The sequence below is a fragment of the Oenanthe melanoleuca genome, chromosome 14 (genome assembly GCF_029582105.1).
Source record: "Oenanthe melanoleuca isolate GR-GAL-2019-014 chromosome 14, OMel1.0, whole genome shotgun sequence".
Classification (NCBI taxonomy): domain Eukaryota; kingdom Metazoa; phylum Chordata; class Aves; order Passeriformes; family Muscicapidae; genus Oenanthe; species Oenanthe melanoleuca.
This window is the reverse complement of record NC_079348.1, coordinates 4,508,890-4,528,338: the sequence shown is the minus strand read 5'-3', so window position 1 is coordinate 4,528,338 and position 19,449 is coordinate 4,508,890. Positions and strand designations below refer to the sequence as shown.

General features: G+C 43.7%; 1 protein-coding gene across 2 annotated transcripts in view; it reads left to right on the top strand.

Annotated features, from left to right (window-relative positions):
* MAD1L1 (mitotic arrest deficient 1 like 1) overlaps positions 1–19,449 on the top strand; it is a 341,085-nt gene that overhangs the window by 236,258 nt on the left and 85,378 nt on the right. For both annotated transcript variants that reach the window (XM_056502893.1, XM_056502894.1), the window contains one exon: positions 15,526–15,716. In XM_056502893.1, coding sequence (XP_056358868.1) covers positions 15,526–15,716 — 191 coding nt within the window. The remainder of the gene's footprint in view (positions 1–15,525; positions 15,717–19,449) is intronic.

Sequence of the window (19,449 nt, the reverse complement as noted above, 5' to 3'; positions counted from 1 at the left end):
GGAGGTAAATACTTTGGATGTGGACACAGGAAGTGAATGAGATGGAAGGGGACAGGAGAGACCAAAGCTTTTTCTTCTTTTTACAGAGAATAGATTGAATGTGATTTGGCCACTACACCTTAATGGGTAATCCCCACTCTGAGCCTCAGATGAAAAGAAGAAATCTATAAGGCTAGAGATAATGCAGGAGGATTTTTGCAGACTTTTCTCAGATGTAAAGTGAGCTACTGAATAGCACAGCCTTTAAGGATAACTTTTTCTTCGAGCACAGAGCTAATTCACTGATTTAGCCAAGTTGGGTAAATCTGTTTCTCATTGCTTGCATATCCCAAGTACACAGATCTTTTCTGTGTTCCATTTTTTCCTTTCCTCACTTGTTCCTCAACATACACTTTTTCTAAGACTCTTGACCTGTTTTGGCAGAGCTGCTCATGCCAGCAGCATGGTGTCCATGGCATTTGGTGTCTTTGACCTCAGTGGAAGAGTCCCAGCAGCAGCAGTGAGTAAAATATTCTCTAAACCTCAACCTGAAGTGAATCCTTCTTGTGGGAGGCTGCAGTGCCAGAGATCAGGATTCTCTGTGCACTTTCTCCCTGGTGTGGGGTGGATCATTGGAAACCAGGAGTCAAGGTTACCTCAGTACTTTGTTTTTTTTCTATACCAAAATAATCTCTTTGGTGACTAAGCATGGGAGATCTCGATGTTTTGACTGATCTTATTCCAAACAGGATAGTCCTGCACTAAGCCAGCGTTTGGTGCAGAGTTCTCAGGAGACAGAGGGATGGAAGAGTTCAAGCAGTGTCAGAAAGCAGGAGGATCTTCCCAACATGTAGGGCAGGAAGAAGGGATGTAGAGGCTGTGCAGGGGGAATTCAAGATGAAGTTGGAAAAGAAAAATAGTGAAATTCTGGAGTAGGCTATTCTTTGAGCCTGCTACTACCTTTGGTGTGGTGGAGCCTGCTGCAATGTGTGCTGCCTCTCAGGATTCCCAAAGAGCTCTGCAAACTTCCCAGCAAAAGGAAATCTGCACGGGGATTGCTTCATCCACCCCTAACATGCATCCATGGCTAGTGTGAAGTGCAGCTGCTTAGTGCCACACAGGGACTGTCCCAATGGCAGGGAGTGAGAAGAGTCTTTTTTACCTTGGAAGTGGAGGAGGCAGAATGTGGTTACCAAATGGCATTTGTACAGGACTGATGTCACAGCCCTGGGTCGTGCCCTCGGCCCCAAATAAAAAACGCTCTGCCAGGAAAAATGTTTTACCTCTTCTGTAACATTCCAGGTCTGAGTCTCTTCTCTTCTCTCTGAAAAATGGTGCATCCAGAGCACAGCCTGCTCCCTGCCATAACCTTTAGCTCATTACTGATTCAGGAAGAGAGTGCCAGCTATTGAATCACAGGGCTGGGACCCAGCTAAAGGTCTATGGACATGAAAGCAAGCACAACCTCTCCTTCCCAAAAGCACTAGCATGTGGAAATGTGAAAGTTCTTGTCTGTGAATTCTGCAGCACTCCAGTCAGGCTTGGAAGGAAATAGACAGGTAGGAAAAGGCAGCTTCCCAGCTGGGGAGAATCACATCAAGGGACTGATGGAGCTTAGGAGATGTGGGCACAAACAAACAGCCATTGTTATTCTCCAGGGTGGAAGAAAATGTGTTTCTGCCAGAAAATGCAGACAGTACCTGGAAGCAATTTGAAAAGCCAGGCTAACTCCCATGGCTTGCTGGCCTCCAAGATAACACTTTTACCTGTGTCCTGGATCCCACTGCAAAGGTTTCCTGCTGCTGTTTTTTGCAGCTCATGCTTAATTTCCACAGTCTCTGCCTCCAGCAGCTTTTGAGCTAACTTTGCTCTTAAAACTTCTTGCCTTTTGTAGTTTGAGTTGTGTGATAGAGGATTGAATGCCTTGCATCTGTAGGGAAAGACAGTCTCTCCTTAAAGACATACATGGTCTGAAAAATCTCTGCTGCATGTTAAATTGAAGGATTTTGCCTCTGTTACTTGTGGGATTTCTCAGTTGTTAAAACATTTCAATACCTGTCATTAGCAAAGGGACATTGGGCTGACAGAACCCATTTCTCAATCTCCCACATTTACTCACCTGCATCAGTTCTGCTGAGCTTAATTTTCATTATAATCCACTGGGTCACCTGTGTTCCATCAGACTGTTCTCTCTAAGGTTTTGTTTCATTAGGACTTTATTATGGAGCTAATTTTATTTTAAAAAGCCATCAAATTCAGGGCTGAGCAATGAATTTTCCTGTAAAACAGGAAGATATCCCAGGTCTGTGCCGTGATTCAGCAGATTCTGTGTTCTCAGGGCTGTCACCAGATCTGTGCTGTTGAATTAAGAAGTATCCTTGACTTTCCTTCCCTTAGCCCTTCTATCTGTGAAATGGAGACAGTGCTAATCTCTCATTTGTGTGACTCCATAAGATTTGTCCAGCACTTCAAAGATGCCAAAGACAACAAAACTGCCAAGCCTCCTTTCAGTAACAGGATTGATGATTTACACCCAAAATGCTCATTTTTGTGCTAAAACAAGATCACCTGAAAGATACTGCAGTTGGAAGCAGCCCAAGGAAGGGGGAGGAGGAAACCATCTGTTACACAACAGCAGAAATGGTTCAGGGCACTTTCCTGGGAAGCTCTGGGTGACGAGTTTGGAATATGAAGGCTTATTTATATGGATGGAGCTAATTTTCTCTAAGTTATTCATTTTTCACTTAGGGAATTACCTAATCTTACAAGAGATTTCCTTCAGGAGGAAAGATTCATTTATTCTCTGTCTCATTCAGCCCCAGGCAAGCCTGAAGATGCTCTGCCTCTTCCAGCTCTGCTTTTTAAACTGATTCTATTAATGGAGCTTAAAGATTTTCTTCTTCTGGACAAAAAGGGTTAATCTTTCTCATTCCCACTCACCCTACTCCTCCTCTTTTTCTGGAGAGTTCTTTTTTTGGTGGCTCTGGCTGTTTCTATCATCTTCTCCCCCTAATCTGCCACTATCTGAAGAATTCATTACATTTCAAATCAGAGGCCTTGCTGCATACATTAGCAGGTTTTAATAGACTTGCCACGACTCAAAAAGGAGGAAAAAAAAGAGAGAAGATTTAAAACTCTTGTCTTGCCGAAAGCAGACAGATTGACTCAAAAATGACTCAGTCAATAAAAGATGAGTTTTGAAAAGGCTTCCCTCTGCTCAAAGGGAGCTCGTATTCCAGAGAATTAGGTTTTTCTAAGCCCACTGTCAGAAATTAATAATACATACAGCATGTAAAATGGATTTAGCCCTCTACAGCCTTATACAAACATATCTTTGACTTGCTAAATGTGACACGACTACCAGGATTTTCCAGCCTTTATCCCAGGAGTTTGTCATCTCTCCAGAATGGTGACCTCGCTGGAATTTTTAAGCACATTAAAAAAAAAAAATTGCTAAATGAGATTTTAATTAAGAATATGTTTCTACTTCCCTCACCCTTTTTCTCCACCCAAACCCCTGCTGTCAGAGTGTTTTATTATTATTTGCAGTCAAAATTAAGCCAAAAGCTCTGGTTTAAACTCAAGCTATCAAGTCTCTTTGCTTGACTCTTTCAGTACCTTCTTTTGAAGAAAGATGCTGAGACTTCTGCAGAATCTTTGATGTGGTTGTGGGGCTTTTTCTGCTGCCACAAAAGGGCTTCTAGGCCAATAAAATGTCTTTCTTAGGAAAAAAGACAGGGCTTCTCTCTTATTAGATCTATCCACAAGTATTCTTGTGTGATTGGAGCTCTTCCCAGATGGTCCTGCTCACCTTGCTTAAGGTAACTCAAATGTGCAGGTGTGAAATCATTCACCACCACTGTTTATTCCTCCATCACACTCCCTCAGCTGATAAGAATTGAAAGTGGTGTTAATTTCATCCTCCTGATGATTTGGTTTGATCCTTTATTCAAACTGGCCTTGTTGAAACCACTGAAGGTGTTGTCTTGAGCAGGTAGGTCCATACAGCCTTCTGCATGGCTGTGGGCTGACTGCCTTTGTCCATCTCTGTTTTCTCATTCTTCCAAACCCCATATTTAATTATTTTAATTATTTTATTTTTTTTTTTTAGATTTCATAGTGGTTGACTCAGTCTTGAAATCTTCTCTGCATTCTCACTCTGAAAATTTTTCCTCCACCTTTTATTTTTTAATTACTTTTTATAACTTACCCTTTAAGCTAACTTTGAGAATTTGCTGCATGTGTTATCTCCTCATGGATCTATTCTGTCCTCAGCTGTATTATTCTACATATTGCCTGTGGGCTTGTGGAATGCTCTGTGTGAATGTGTTGCAGAAACATGAAGTCTGACTCTGGACAGCATCTCCTAGATGATGCAGAGAAACTTTTAAAAACATCAGTGAAGAAGCAAACACACTAAAGTGCTCCATTTTGGACCATTATGTGCTGTATGGATGTTGCTTGGGCTTGAAACAAGCAGAGCTCATGATTTTTTTAATATGTTTATAGGTTTTATGAGAAATTGTTGACAATATGCACCCAAAAGTGCAGCAATAGTGTGTTCTTCTTTAGGAGACTTGCTCAGGTTTTCTTGTGCTTCTCTGGCTCCAAGGAGAACTCTAATCATGAGTGTTGGTGTTTAGAAGAATTTCCATCAAAGTAACAAGAGGTCTTTTTCACAGAGCTGAAGGTAATGAGGTGCTTCAGCACTAGCAAAAGTATTTCACTGCATAAGAGATTTCCACTTTTATCTCAGACTTGCTTTTTTTTGTCAGTGGTGGTTTGTTTTTTGGGTTTTTGTATATAAATATGACATCCCAAGGTTACAATCCCAGGGTTTCTTGGGTGTGTTTTCTGGTCAGAATGTGGAATTAGCAGCTGCTGGAGCATCACTTAATGGGATTTAATTCCCCCTAACTCCCCTAGGCCAGGCTGGATGAGCCTCTGAGCACCTGATCCAGTGAGTGGCCTCCCTGTGTGGGGCAGGATGATCTTTAAAGTTCCTCACAGTCCCAAGCATTCTGTGATTCTGTGTAACTGGAAATGGCCTCAAAGGACACCCAGCAGAACATCACCTTCCCCAATACTGATTTCCCTGAAGGAATTTGTGTGTCTGAATCTCTTGGTCTTTCCAGCACAGGCAGGGTCCCTACTTACTCCTTTCTGTCGAGAGCCATGAGTAACTGCTTCCTTGAAATTCCACAGGACTTCTGTTCTTTGCTTCACTTCATTCATGAGCATTAGCCAAGCAAATGCTGGTTCTTGGGTTGTAATAACCAGGAGTTATGCAACAATCCCAGGAAGAGAACACTTGGCTCTTTTGGTATTTAAAATTCTTGGAAAACCCAAATATACAAGACCTAGAAATCAGCTGGATAACTGGAACTGGAGTCACTCTTCTTCTGGGTCTTTTATTATAAAACACTAAACTTCTTCACAGGATAAGACTCCAGAGTTAATGTCCTGTTATGTCATAATCAGGAACTTTTAGTTTCCTTTTGAAGATGTGCTCCTAATGCTGGTATAGAGATGAACAAAACTGAAGGGAACAAGCAAGACTTTACCTCTGGTTTTCTGTTTGTTTCCAATGAGTTCATTTTTTTAATCCATGTTCTGTTGACTTGAAAAGTAGTTTTCCTGGTGAATATTATGTCTCTTGAGCTTCCAGCTGCTTTGCTGGGACATAGCCACCTAATAATCTCCTTGGGAATAATTGCTGGTGTCTTTTCAGATAATTTTTGTGAAAGGTGACAAACTGCTAGCCACAGTGAGATGTTAATAACACAGAGATGCCCTTTGTTTGAAAGCTGGTGCAGAAATTGCCCCATGCAGTTGTTGGAAAGTGAGACTTTTGATGGTAAGAAGTGAGGAATGGATCCATTCATTTGCATATAATTCCAGGCCTTTTGTGTCAGCTTTTGTGTAAACCATACAATTTCCATCCCAGTGGGGAATGAGTGCTTATAATACAGAGGGACAGGAACATGGGATTGCTCTCAGCAGGAACCAGGGTTAAGGACATGTCATCTACTAAAAAGGAGGAAAACATGGTCTGCAGGAACTACATGGAGAGAAACAGCCATGGAAAATTAATGAATCCACGTTATTAAACCAGCTCAGCTCATGGCTCCTGATGTCCCCTGTGAGCAGGCATCAGAAAAAGGGAGGAATCTGGGTCCTTCCAGGGGTGTGTTGAGCTGAACTGTCCCTGCATCTGCCCCAAATCCCAATCAAGACTTACTGTATATTTTTCTTGTAATCAGTGTCCATTTACCAGCCAGATCCACAGCAGCTGTCTGAGGTGGACATCTTTCTCTGTGGCACTGAAATTAAAAACTTTTAAAAACTTTAGACTGCAGCTGACTAGCATGTTCCCAGTGTAAGTTTCTCAGCCTTTTTATAATGAGGTGATGTATTTTTGAAAACAAATGGCATAGGTAGGCATTGGGTTCTCTTGTGATCTAGAGTCAGAGAGCTCCATAAATACTTTATTTAACTTTTCTGTTCCTCTTTCTCTCTTTCTAGGTAGCCAGAAGGTCTCTCTGAGTTGGTCCAAATGATGAACTTTACAATTAGAGCCTTAGTGTCCATCTTCCAAAATTTCTAATAAAATTGCATGAATATTTAATACCCAATTATTAAATATTTAAAAATTGAAAACGGAACTGGCTTGGAAGTTAGCACGTGATGAATAATTCAGGATCAGAAGAGGAGACTTGGCATTGGGGCTGAGACAGATGTTACCTTTCCTGTCCCCCTGCCCAGAAATGATTTTGGTGTCCTCCAGCCTTGGCATAGTTTGTGGACATTGCTTGGAGACATCATTACCTCTTGGCCAAGAGTACCAGCACAAGGTTAAGGGAAATGACTCTTCCTTATCCATAGTAACATTTCAGACTCCTGCAGTAGAAATAAAATCTCCAGAGGCTGGAATAACATGATTGAAAGCCTGGTTATCCAGGAGATGGCTCTGTTTCCAAACATCTTTCATGCTCCAGGGAAATAATTTTGCTTGTCTTTACATCTGTGTCACAATCCTGCAGTTCTGTTGTTTGAAAGTCCTTTTTCCCCTCTTGCTCCACACTGAACCAGTGCTCTGTTCTGCTCCAGCAGGAGCATCCTTAAAGGATTGTTTTCATAAAGTGGACACCAGGCAATGAAGTAGAACATGAAAAATATGCCAATAAAAACAGGGCAGAACCTGCTATCCCGTGAGAGGAGGTCTGGGGCAATCAGAAGAGTGCTCAGAGGAAACATCTGATGTGATTCTTGAGCAGAATGCCTTTGGGTCCTGCTGCAGGAGCACAAAGAGCAGGGAGAAGGGTTTGGGAAAGGTTTGACTAGTTGGCATCCAGAGAGCTTTCAGGCCAAGAGCAATACATTTGCAGAGCCAACACTTCAAAACACTATTAAGGGGATAAACAGGGGAGGAAAAAAGGATTGAATAGAAGGAGCGAGTGGAGGCTTTTTAGAGCTTAATTTCCTTTGGAACAAAAGCCCTAAAACAAACTCCACAATCTTCTGCCATTAAAAACACCAGTAAGGTGGCTGCTGCAGAGCCTTGCCTTTCTCTGTTGCAGTGCCATTGTGTTCTCCCAGCTGGGCCCAGCCTGTGCATTTTCCTGGCTGTGCCCTGCAGGCTGTGCTCAGTGCCCATGGGGCCATTGGCTGACCTTTCTGAGCCACCCCACCTCGGGGCAGAGTACAGTGGCACAGAAAAGAGAGTTCTGGAGATGGGAATGGGGTTATCATGACTGTGAGGATGGGCAGAAGGGTTTGTTGACAGCCACACTCCCAAAGAGTCGGGGAGTCTGCAGGGTTTAGAGTTTGCTCTGTGCATCAGAACTAAAGGCATGATGACCTGCCCCATCTCAGCTTCTGTCTCACACCTCAGAGTTATTTGACAGCGACTTCAGACATGGGAGGAACCTAAAGAGGCATTTGTTATTTCTGTATTTTGATTGTCTGCCTGCAAAGCTACAACCTCTTTGTGTTGTGAGCACAGACTTTGCAGTGCAGGGAGCAGAGGGAGACAAGAAACTGTAAGTAACATAATATTGGACACTTCCACTGAGTCAAAATAGCATTTCCATGAGTCTCAGCATCTGAGTTTGACAATAAAAAGTTCCATGAGTAAGAGCAGAATGGCTTTGCTCCTGGGAAGGCTTGAAATCATCTCTTGCCAGCAGTGGAAATCTCCCGTTCACAGCTTCGATGAGCATCATCAGCTAATAAACTGTGAAGCACTCTCTAATGCATGATTGAATATTGTCCACCCTGTGCTGTGAATTACTAAAACTCCTGCAAAAAGTCTTCACTGGGAGAAAGAACAAATAGCTATTTCTGGAGCTGTTTTTCTCATTTGGTTTAATAGCAGATGTTGGGTGCTGTTTCAGAGGTTTAAATGCATCCAGTGTTTTGGGGTAGTGCTGATAGCAGTGGTGTGCCAATGGAAACAAAATAATGGGCAGAGTGCAGGAGAGGTGGTAGGGGATAAATCAATCTGTTAGATGCTTCTGCAGACCACCCTGTCTAATTAACAATGCATATTATATATGTTAATTATATAGTTCTTGGGAGTAATCTTTTCATTAGACACTTGAGTGGTTTCAAAGCACTCTTTTTCTTGGAAACAACTTAGTGGAGAAGTGATTCTCCTTCATCTGACAAGTGATACAAGTTATGCCCCTGGTTTTTGCTACCTGACTTCCCTGAACTACAGCCCATGAAAAGTCCCACTGACTTTTTTTTTTTTGCACTCCAAAATAGATTACCTGGAAAACATATAGACTGGAAGACTTATGCCTGAGATTTGCTGGCTAGCTCTAGAAGCAGAAGTTAAGTACTTTCCTGTAAACTGAAGTGACACAGTATATTTGTGTTTTTAAGGTGAGGCTATTTTTTGCATCCAAAGTTAATGACTTGCTGCAGCTCTGGCTGACATCACTTTGTTCTGAGAAGTGCTGGTGGGCTGTAATTGCCATATGGAAGGGAAATGTGGCTGGCAGACTTTAATCATTGTTTGGGATGTGGAGGGAGATGTTTTCCTGCTTGGGTGACAATTTATGACCAGTGTGACCACCCTAATTTCCAAACTGTTTGTGCCATATCATGCTAATTGATGAAGTCCATCTTGGGCAATAAATAGTTCTCCTGAGGTTAATTTCTCCTGTGTCTGGGATGTGTGTTGCCCTCCCCACTGAGTTCTGAGTTGCTGCAAGCAGGCTGCTCACATCATTACAGCCACAGATTTTAGCAGTACCCAGACAACACTGTGCTGCCTCCACTGAGAACAGCTGCAGGGTGGCTGAGGAGCTGAGCTGAGCTCCCAAACACCCACTTGCTTTTTGCCTGCCCCCAATCCAAAACAGCTCTGCCAACAAGGAGAGGGACAGAGAAAGCTCCAAGCAGTGCCCAGACTGGGATGCCCTGAGAGAACCTTTTGCTCAGTGGTGGCTCATTGGCCAGCTCCAGGTGTGCTTGAAGGTTTTTGTGAATTTGGTGTTGTGATCTCAGTCTTAGCAAAAGGAAGAAAAGAAAATCATGCTTTAATTGATCCTGACCCATGTTCTGTGTGTGTGCAGGTACTGCAAGAGAGGTTCCTGCTTTTCCATGGCTTCCTCTCTTTGGTCCTCAGTGTCCTGCTGCTCTCACCTTACCCCAGTGTCCTCTGCTGCTTTCTGCAGGTTATCAGAGGATAATTAATTATGGACTGCTTTCCAGGAAGGGGTATCTTTGTAAGGGTACATGGGTTGCCTGAAATGGAGCTTTCAGCCAACCATCTTCAGTAAAGAGAAACATCTGGGAATTTTTGTTTTAGTGGAGAGTTGTTGGGCAGTGCGAGAACTGCAGCTGGTCATGGTGGTGGAGACCTTTGCTTGTGCTGTGCTGCCTTTGAAAACTCTCCCCAGAGCTGCTGGAAGGGCAAGCTGGTGGCTGGAGGAGGGGGCTGGGAGTGCATTGAACCATATGGTACATACAGGGTTTAAAAATAAACCAATGTTGACTGATCAAATAAATACCACTTAGATTTCAAACTGAACAGCCTGTGCAGTCTGTTGAATATAAAACTGTTTTTACCTTCAAGAAAAGTTATAATTCATGGCTGTAATGTCACAAATTTCAAGTTTTGCAGAGAGCAGTGTGAGGCTGCCAGACTGTAAGGTCGAGTAGGGGTGGTGTGGGGCTGCATGGTCCCACTCCCCCAGGGCATAAAACATGCCTATAAAATCTAGCAAAGCGAATTTTATTTCTCAAAAGCAATGGTCATAAACTTGCCTACATCAGAAAATGTTCAGCTCTTCTCCTATTAGCCTTTATTTAACACGATACAATTTATTTTTATGTTGTGCCCTTCACAGAATATCTCAGAACTCTTTTCAGATGCTGCTCCTCATAAACTGAGGCTGGCAAAGAAAATTTCAGCTTGGGGTTTGAGCAGGGGAATGACTGGAAGGGTCCCAGGTGCAGAAGGGCAAGGCCCTTGGGAAGGGCACACCTGCAATGGATGGAGTAATTCAGGATCAGTTTGGGGTGTAGGGGGTGATTAAGGATGGCAGCAGCTCCTGGAGATGGGGGAGAATAAAGATTATTGTGCCTTGCTGCTTGGAACTGAGAAAACAGTGTTTCCCCTTCCCATTATGGACCTTGTGTGGCCAAGGTGGTTCTGGCATCCCTTCTGTGAGCTGGAAACAAAATTTAAGCAATTCTTGTGTAAGTGGAGCAGGGTGGGTGAAAATGCAGCATCCTCCTGTTGGGTGGCATCTGTCTGGAGGCAGCCTGGCAGGGTCAGCAGGGACAGGAATTGATGTGTAAATACTTTATCCTGTGTGTGCTGCAGTGAGTGACCCCCAAACATGTCACTGAGGGAAAGTAACCTTTAATGGAGAGTTAGAGAGCACTGCAGGCCTTTTTGAGAGACATATATATTAGCTGGGATTGCAGCTGAATTAATGCAGCTACATGGCTTGTGGCATCTTCGGGGATGGGCAGAACAAATTTGTATTTTCCTGGAAAAGACTAGTGATACATTTAATTTCATGCCACTTTTGGCATGCTCAGAGTCACATTGTTTCCTCCTCTTTCCCTGGGGAAAAGGCTAAGCATGAATTTGGTTTTCTTTGGTGTAGAGACTACTATAGTTATTGATTGACCTGGCTGAACTTGGTGCAAGAGCCAAAGCTGTGGTATTTCCAGGCTGCTCTGAACACTTTCAGATGTGAGGAGTGCCAAAGCAATGGAATAAAAATCAGTGACATTTCCAATATGAGACCAAAAAAGCCCAACTCATATTTTATTTATTTATCCAAAATAGTTTGAATTATTCATTAAAGTCAGTGTAAGTGTGTGAAAATACAAGGTGTTTCAAGAAGCAGTGTCATTAGGAGGAATTAATCATCTGGCAATATTAATTTTCTAACAGATTAATGATTTTTTTTTTCAGTGAGGATATTTTTTCCACATCAAACTCTTCAGGACAGGCAACTTTTTGTACATACTCTCAGCCTGAATATAAAGGATATGGGACAGTATTTCTATATATTTTCCTATTCTCTCTCTTCTCCTTTTCTTTTTTTCCTCAGGCCAGTCATTACCCCCAATCAAGGCATGGCCTGCATAACCTCATGCTTATTTTCTCAGTTCTTATTTTTTTCATAAACTTGGAGATGCTTTGGCATCCCTTCTTTGGGATGAAGGATGTTTGTGGTGTGACTTTCCCCATCCATTGCCTCTGCAACTTCTCTCACCTGTGTTTTGCAAGTGGAACAAGGTCAAATACAGGAACTCAAACAGGTTCTCTAAATACACAGATTCTGGTTTTCAAATACTGTCTTTTAAAGATATAATTAAACCTAATTCTCCAAACACTGGGGAAGGTCTGAGTGGATGAAGCTGTTCAGTTTTCTGTAGGTGGTGGATAAAAGGGGTGGGCAGCCCTGCTCTGTCTGCACCTGGTTCATCCCCAAAGCATCTCCCTCTGTGCCATGGCCTTTGTGGCTGTGCCTTAAACACTGCTCTGGAGCAGCTGAATTGCACTCTGTGACTTTTAAACCAATTTTTCCTGACTGTGCTAGAAATTTGGTGGGAATTAGTGGTATTAGGTGAGGCTTAAGAATTAGCATTTTCACAGCTTTGGATTCAGAGCAGAGCAAACAATGAGCTGCCTTTTAGCTTAACATCTTCACTTCATGGGGAACATGTTAAAAAGATTAATTACTGTCCCCAAGTCTGTGCATGTGCTGCTGTCCTGCTGCCTGGGTGCCAGCTCTGTACTTGGACAGACCCATGGTGCAGAGGGGCTCCATAGGTACCCCAAAATTAAACTGTCTTTGCCATTTTAGACACCCCAGTGTGTCTGAGACATTGGCTGGGGCTGGCTGGTATCACACAGAGCCTGCAGAATGCTTTTTCCTGCAGAAGTGTGGTGGAAAGGTATCAGAGATATCCCAGGGCATCTCGAGGGGCTTTGTTTCAGGAGTGGGATCCCACCTGACTTCTCTCAAGTCTGTTTACTTTCCTCTGAAGCTGCTCTCCCATGGATCCTGCTTGCTTGGTTGTGCCAGCAGATCCCTCAGTGAAAGCAGGGGGGCAGTCACAGAGTCCTGAGTTACAGCAGGAGCAGCCCCGGGTTGGATCGTTCCCAGGGGACAAACACTGCGGGAGGGAGGCACCAGCTGGGCTGGAGCTGCTGAGCCTGAGGCTTAACTGGGTGTAAAGGAAGAGCAATCTCAGTCTGACAGTCAGGGTTCAGTGGCCCTTTCACTGGGGCAGCTGAAACTCGGCCATTCCTGCTGTGCCCCTGCGTGGGATTTTCCTGCTCTGTCCCTAAGCTGAAGAAGCCCAGTTGGACAATCCCTAATGGAGTCAGGGAAGGGAAGACAAGGCTTTACCCAGCCCTGGCTGCCACTGGAGCATTCATCTGCATCTCCATCAGCAGTTGGAGTTGAGCACCTTGTGCCAGTGGCTCTGAGGAGCAGAGAGGTTTTTCCTGCAGATGAATTCCTGCAGCCAGGACAGCAGCAGTGCTGCAGGCTCTGCAGAGGGGCCAGGAGGAGAGCAGGGAGCTGCCAAGGGCACACAGACAGGGGTGAAGGCTCCAGTTACACTGGAAAGCCCCAGATTTCTTGCATAAAAGACTGATTGTAGTCAAAGTTTTTCCTTTCTCGCCCTGAGGGTAGTGGAGGGAAGCAGCTGCCATCACTCAGTTGCTGTTGCAGAGTCACAGGGTTGTTTAACTAGGCCAGCACTGTTGGGTGGGGGTGAGGATGCTGTGGTGGCCCCTGGCAGGACCAAGTCTGAGACAAAGCAGTGGAAAAGGCACTAACTCTTCATGAATAACAAAAGCTGTTCAAGGAGTTAATGAATTAGGGTGCCATCCACCTCCAAGGTTATAAAAGTTGGGAAAGGCAACCTCTGAGATGCAGTAGGAAGAGGCAGATTTACTTTTCCAAGGCTAGGCTGCATTTATTAGGGAAAAAAATATTGCTGTTGGACATGGGCAATATATTAAAGGCAGAGCTGTCTCTGACAGTGACGAAATGTTATTTACCACTGCAGTGTGGTCACTGAATTTTTACTTTCATATATAGGATTTTGTCCTTAACAGTTGCATAGCTAAATGAAAACTGAGAATATCCAGGTCAGAGCCAACCATTAACCTCTCAATTTCAGAGGCTGATTACTTGATTAATCAAAGACCAGTCCTGGCTGAGATAATGGGGAAAGGATAGTAATAATCCAGAGAAGGGTTGAGTTAATCACACATTGATGAGTTGCTGTGAGTGGGAAGGTGGGTGGTCAGAAAGAGCCTCTTTGAGCTCTTGAGAAGGGACTGTGTGTAAGACTCAACCCTTTGGGACATTAAGGGTGCTTTGGATATTCTCTACTTACTTTACATCCCCCTACAATTGGGGGGTTCCCTGGATAGCAGGGTTTTAATGAACCAACTGGTGATGTTCCCCACCACTGGTTTGCTCTCCATAAAGCAAGATGCAGCTGGGGGATGCCCAGAGTAAAGGCAGCCATTGCTTGTACATCACCACCAGGAGCTGCTCAGGAAGGTGGAGCTGGATTAGCTGAAGGTGAGGAGCTGGCCAGTGTTAACTCTCCCTGTGTGGATGCTCTCACTCAGAAGTAAAAGGACATGTAGTTCTCTTTAACCATTAAAGAGTTCCTGTCCTTGCCTGGGGATTAAACTGAGTTGGATTAAGGCCAAAGTACTTCTGAGCAGGGGCATCCTCAGTGGCATTTAAGGCACTTTAACTTGAATTATCCTTCCACCCACAGTGCCTAACCAAAGCAGTACAGGAGATGAGAGGTGGCTGGCATTCTCCTGTTGTGCCTGCAGCTGCTCAGAGGTGAATGTCACTGGCAAGTCCATGGCCTTGCAGTTTCCATCCTGCATCCTCCCTGCACTGTGCCTGGGAGGCCAATGGAAACACTTTCCAGCAAGTACTCAAGCAAAAAAATTTCCAGCTCACTTGGGAAGCGGTAATGTTTTAGTATGGGCTCTATAAACCCAGCCAAAAACATTCCTCATATTCCAGCAGTCACCTTGCTCTGAAGTTCCTGCTGCTGGACCTGAAGCTAAACTAAAGACATATGGGTTACAAATGCTGCAATTATGTCTCTGATCACAGCACAAAGCATTAAACCTCAGAATGACAAAGAGGTATTCGACTGAGGGAGTCTATTTGTTTGCTGTTAGAAAGAGTCAGGATTTTTCCTAACCCTGGACTGCAGTGTTGATAAAACAGGCTGACTTGGAAGACATCTCTAGTGTATATTAAAGTAAAGCCAATCTCTGTAATTAATGGGATGATAAATCGAGGTTTAATTACTCAGAAGGCACCTTGGGTGAAAGATTCATGGTAATCGTTGTGTATCCTCTTGAAGGATTCACAGTACTGGCAGCTCCCTTTGTAGCAATAAAACACAGGGTGAGTGGCAGGGATTCTCCCAGGACCTCTGACAGGGACTAGTCCAGTTGAGGTAGCAAATGCAGAGAGGCAGAGGTGCTCTCCAGGCTTTTTATCACAATAAAAGCCCCTTCCCAAACCTTGAGGGATTCCTAAGCAGTGTGTCAATTGGAGATCAAAGCACTTACTTCGAATCTGCTCCATTGGAGGAGATTTCCCTTGCAGGCAGCTGCCTCCTGATGCAGCCATACAGAGGCATATTTCAGACTGTTTCTCCACTTTACTGCTTCATGTAGAGGAACACCCTTCTCTTGGGTTCTGTGTAGAAAATAGGATGTGTGCATGTGGGAAATGGATGCTAGAGCTTGGAGTTTTTGTGGAGTGTTGTTAAAAGACTGGCTGAGCAAAAGAAAAATCCATCCCATCGAGATATCCCAGTTTACTATCTTTTGGTCTGCTGGGGCCAAGAAGAGAGGCATCCAGCTTGCTTGCTTCTTTATTCTGCCTGCTTAATTCACTTTTTAATTAACCTTTTCAATTCGCTCAGTTTGGCTAGCACTGTAAGTACAGCACGAGGGCTCTGTACTGATGACATATAAGTCAGTCCCCATTTTCTTCCCTTTCCCAGAGCTGAAGAAGCAAGTGGAAAGTGCAGAACTGAAGAACCAGCGGCTGAAAGAAGTTTTCCAGACCAAGATCCAGGAATTCCGCAAGGTGTGCTACACGCTCACGGGGTACCAGATCGACATCACCACCGAGAACCAGTACAGGCTCAGCTCCATCTACGCCGAGCACCAGGGGGACTGCCTGCTTTTCAAGGTAGGTCTGTGCTCCCCTGGCTGCACCTGCTTCTTTGCATTCGTGGTTTTCAACGTGCCAGGGTGAATTTGCTCTTTCTCAGTAATTAAACTGGAAAATCGCTGCCCCCTGCTACGTGGCAGTATTCCTCGTGAGGGAAGTAAAGATCCTTTCTCCTGTTAAAAAGTAGGAGGTTTGACATCTGGTCTCCCACTTATATATCAAAGTCTGGAACAAAGAGGAGAGACTATATATGCATAATACCTCAGGCATCTGGCTTGGCACTTCACCTTTTTATATTATCAGTTATATGCCGCAGTAATAAAACCTTATGTAACCATCAAGGCTCATCATTACTTCACTAGGAGATATTTGTCCCCATGTTTTTTTTCCCATCCTCCAGCTTGTCTGTGTGTCAGCATCTTGTCTTTATGTAAATTGGAATCCCTTTTGAGCAGCAGCTCATCCTGGTGTGTGTGAAGTGCCATTTCAGAAATGCTACACAGATGAGTAGCAATAACAGTCTGTCTGGTCTGGCTGGGTGGGCTGTGAGGTTGGGGCTTGATAGAGGGGCTGTTTTTCTGCTGTGCTGCCTTCCAGCTGGCAAACCTGGGCTGATGCCTTAGAGAGCTGAGGTGTGACATTAGAAGTCATCAAGATATTAAGTCCTGTCTTTAGATTGGTTCAAGTGCCAACAGCCCAAGTTTACAGGTCAGTGAGAGAACTTTATTCTTCTCTGTGGCAAACACAACAACACTTAAAATAATACCTGCCTCCTACTGATTCTCCCTAGAGCAAATCTCCTTTATGAATGGGGTTTGGAGGTGTTCAGCACAGGAGGGAACTCTGTAGCAGGAAATGGGAAAGTTTTGTTTCTGCAGACCTGTGGATGGTTGCCAAATTGTTTCTCTACATAACAGGACAAACATTTTCCTGTTCTGCAACTTTAGTGCCTCGGAGAAAAAGAACAAAAACAACCCAACAAATAAAGCAGGTCAGAGTGTGTATAAGACAGCACCTAGGATCTTTAGTAAAACTAGGAAAATATCCCCAGAACAGTCATACTGATTTGCCTTAGGAGAGTTCTGGATGACCTGAAGCACATGGCAGAAAAAGAAAGCTCAGTGCCCAGGGAAGAGAATAATTCTGTTGGTTTTAAGGTGCTGCCATTTAATCCTGAAAACAGTTCTCTGTTGAGATGGTGCAGTGCTGCTCCAGAGACCTGTGCTCACACCTGTAGTGTTAAATATTTAATGAATGAAACTTCAGCAGGATCCTAGAGGTGTGTGTTGGATGCCATGGCTGGACAGTACAAGTTGCAGTTTTTTCTGCACCATAGGAGAGATGGCATGCTTGGAGAAAGTTAAGAAAATGTGAGAAAATGTATGCTGGCCACAAGAATGAGAACTGGCTGGCAGCTCAGGAGCTTGTTGCTGGTAGAATGAAACTCTCCTTGGTGAAATGGCAATATAAATAATTTATATGCAGGAGAGGGGATGCTAAAGTACAGATTTCTCTCTCTACACATTCTGCTTGCTTTCTCTCCTTCACTCGAGTGTTTATTCCCAAGGATGGAGGTGTCACCTGGTAGAGAAGATCTCACATTTCTTAGACCCAAGGGTGGGTCATTTATTGATTCTGGGAATTCCTCAGCCTCTCTTACCTCACCACCTCTCTGGACAAGAGGAGCAGATTTGCTAATTACAACATGAACACGAAAATTTCAGACTCTTTCTCCCTGTTCAGAAAATCACAGACAATTCCCACCGACTACAGCTTTGACTAGTAGTAGAATATAAACAACAAATTATTTCCTTGCTGAGTCCAGGCAGCTGGTTCTCATATATGTATGTATGAAGGCTTGAATCCTGACTACAGCTTCCAGCAGGGTTGTGTGTTTATGCTGTGGAATTTCTGAGCCATAGCAGACTGTGGGTGTTTGTATGCATTTCATTAACCCAGAGAGGTCACAAAGCATGGATGCTATTTGTATTTATTTTATTCAAGCAGTTTATGGAACAGGGTCTATATAATTAAACCAGAGAAATCCCTTGGCACTTTACAAGCTTCTGTAGTTTGGCTGTAAACTTTAAAAACATAATTCAGTAGCACTGCTGGTGGCATTTAATTTTAAGTGAGGGATACAGTAGGAACTCCTGCAATGTAACCCCTTCAAAGCTAAATGAAGATGAAAGATGTGCTTGGTTTTGCTGGCCAAGGTGTGCTGTTACCACAGTGGAGCTTATTATCTACCTGCTGTATGTGTCCAGCCAGTTTGCATTAATTGGGATTACAGCTCCAGTGAAAGGGTTAATCCCAGTGCTGTGCTGGGAATGTCAATGACTGCATCTATAAATGAGCACTGAATTCCAATGAAACCATACCAGTATTTGTTGGTGATCCCTATCAGTGCAACAGATGAGCTCATCAGTTTGAAGGATGTCCCAGTGATTTTGGCCCCTGTGTGAGTGTGTGGGCAGAAAGGCACAGCTCAGGCTTCACAGCTCCCACTTGTTTGTGCTTTTTATTGTTTCAATTAAACACTGTGGAAAGGCTGTTACAGATTCCTCACCAGGAGTTTAGATTCTGATGATTTTTTGTGGGCTGTAATGCGTTGTAGCTCCTGGGGCACTTGACAGTTTCATATTCCATTCCTGTTGCTGCTCCATTAGATGTGTCCAGGCACAGACTTTGTGTTCAGTGTGATGCTTCACTGGTGTGTCTAGACCAGCCCACCCATCAGATATCCAGGAATTGCCTTTGTAACAAGCCATTTAAGATATCTGTTAAAACAAGCAAACATTGCTGGGGAGCCTCTGGATCAGCAGAATGAGGAGGTGGCAAATCAGGCTGTCACTGCCTGGCCAGGCATGCATTGTGCTGTTTATCCTTGTCTCTGCCTGGGTCCTGAATGGGAGTAAGGAAATGAGGTCTTTAGAAAGGCAATGACAATTGTTTCAGACAAAGAAAGTCCTTCAGTAAACAGAAAGACTGGTCAAATTTGAAGAGGAGATGATTTGGAGACACTTGTACAAATGAACAAACAGTGGAAAGAAATTAAATCACAGCTTTTTTTCTTTTTGTGTGCCTAAGGACACAGTCCCAACCAAAGCATTTGAATTCAATCAATTTAAAGGAAACAGAGTAGAAATCTTTTTATTTGATAGACCCTATGGCTTCAAGGAGCTACTGAGAGCAGGAGGCCATTGCATTTTCTGAAATGTTAGGATATCTTTATGGACAAATAATAATATCTAGTTTTACATTAAATATGTACATTTACCTGAAGTAGGGACATTCAGAGCTCTCTGTTTGGAGGTGTAAAGGCACCTCCCTACTATAGAGGTTAGGAAGAGAATTCCCCTTCATGCTGTTTGTTTTTTGGCTTGGGTACACAAGTGAATTTGCTGCTTCTGTACTTGGCAGCATTCCAAGTCCATCCTCTGGAATGGGAATAAAGACTTGAATGAGGAAGAGGAAGCAATCCCTTCTTGATTATTCTCAGTGCCTCAGGTAAACTGTTTCCAGTGTTGCAGCATGAATGTGGGGCTGGTCACTTTGAAAAGATCCTGTGCTGAACAGGTCATCAGTCTGATCCTGTGCAATTGTCAATGTTTGCAGTCTTTCTAGTGTCAGATTCCTCTACTTTCTTAGAAAGGAGTGTTCAGATTTTTTGATAACTTATTCCTAAATTATTTGGATCTAAATTGGTTGGGAAGGAAGTTAAACCAGACAAACTCTTTCCAGTGTCACA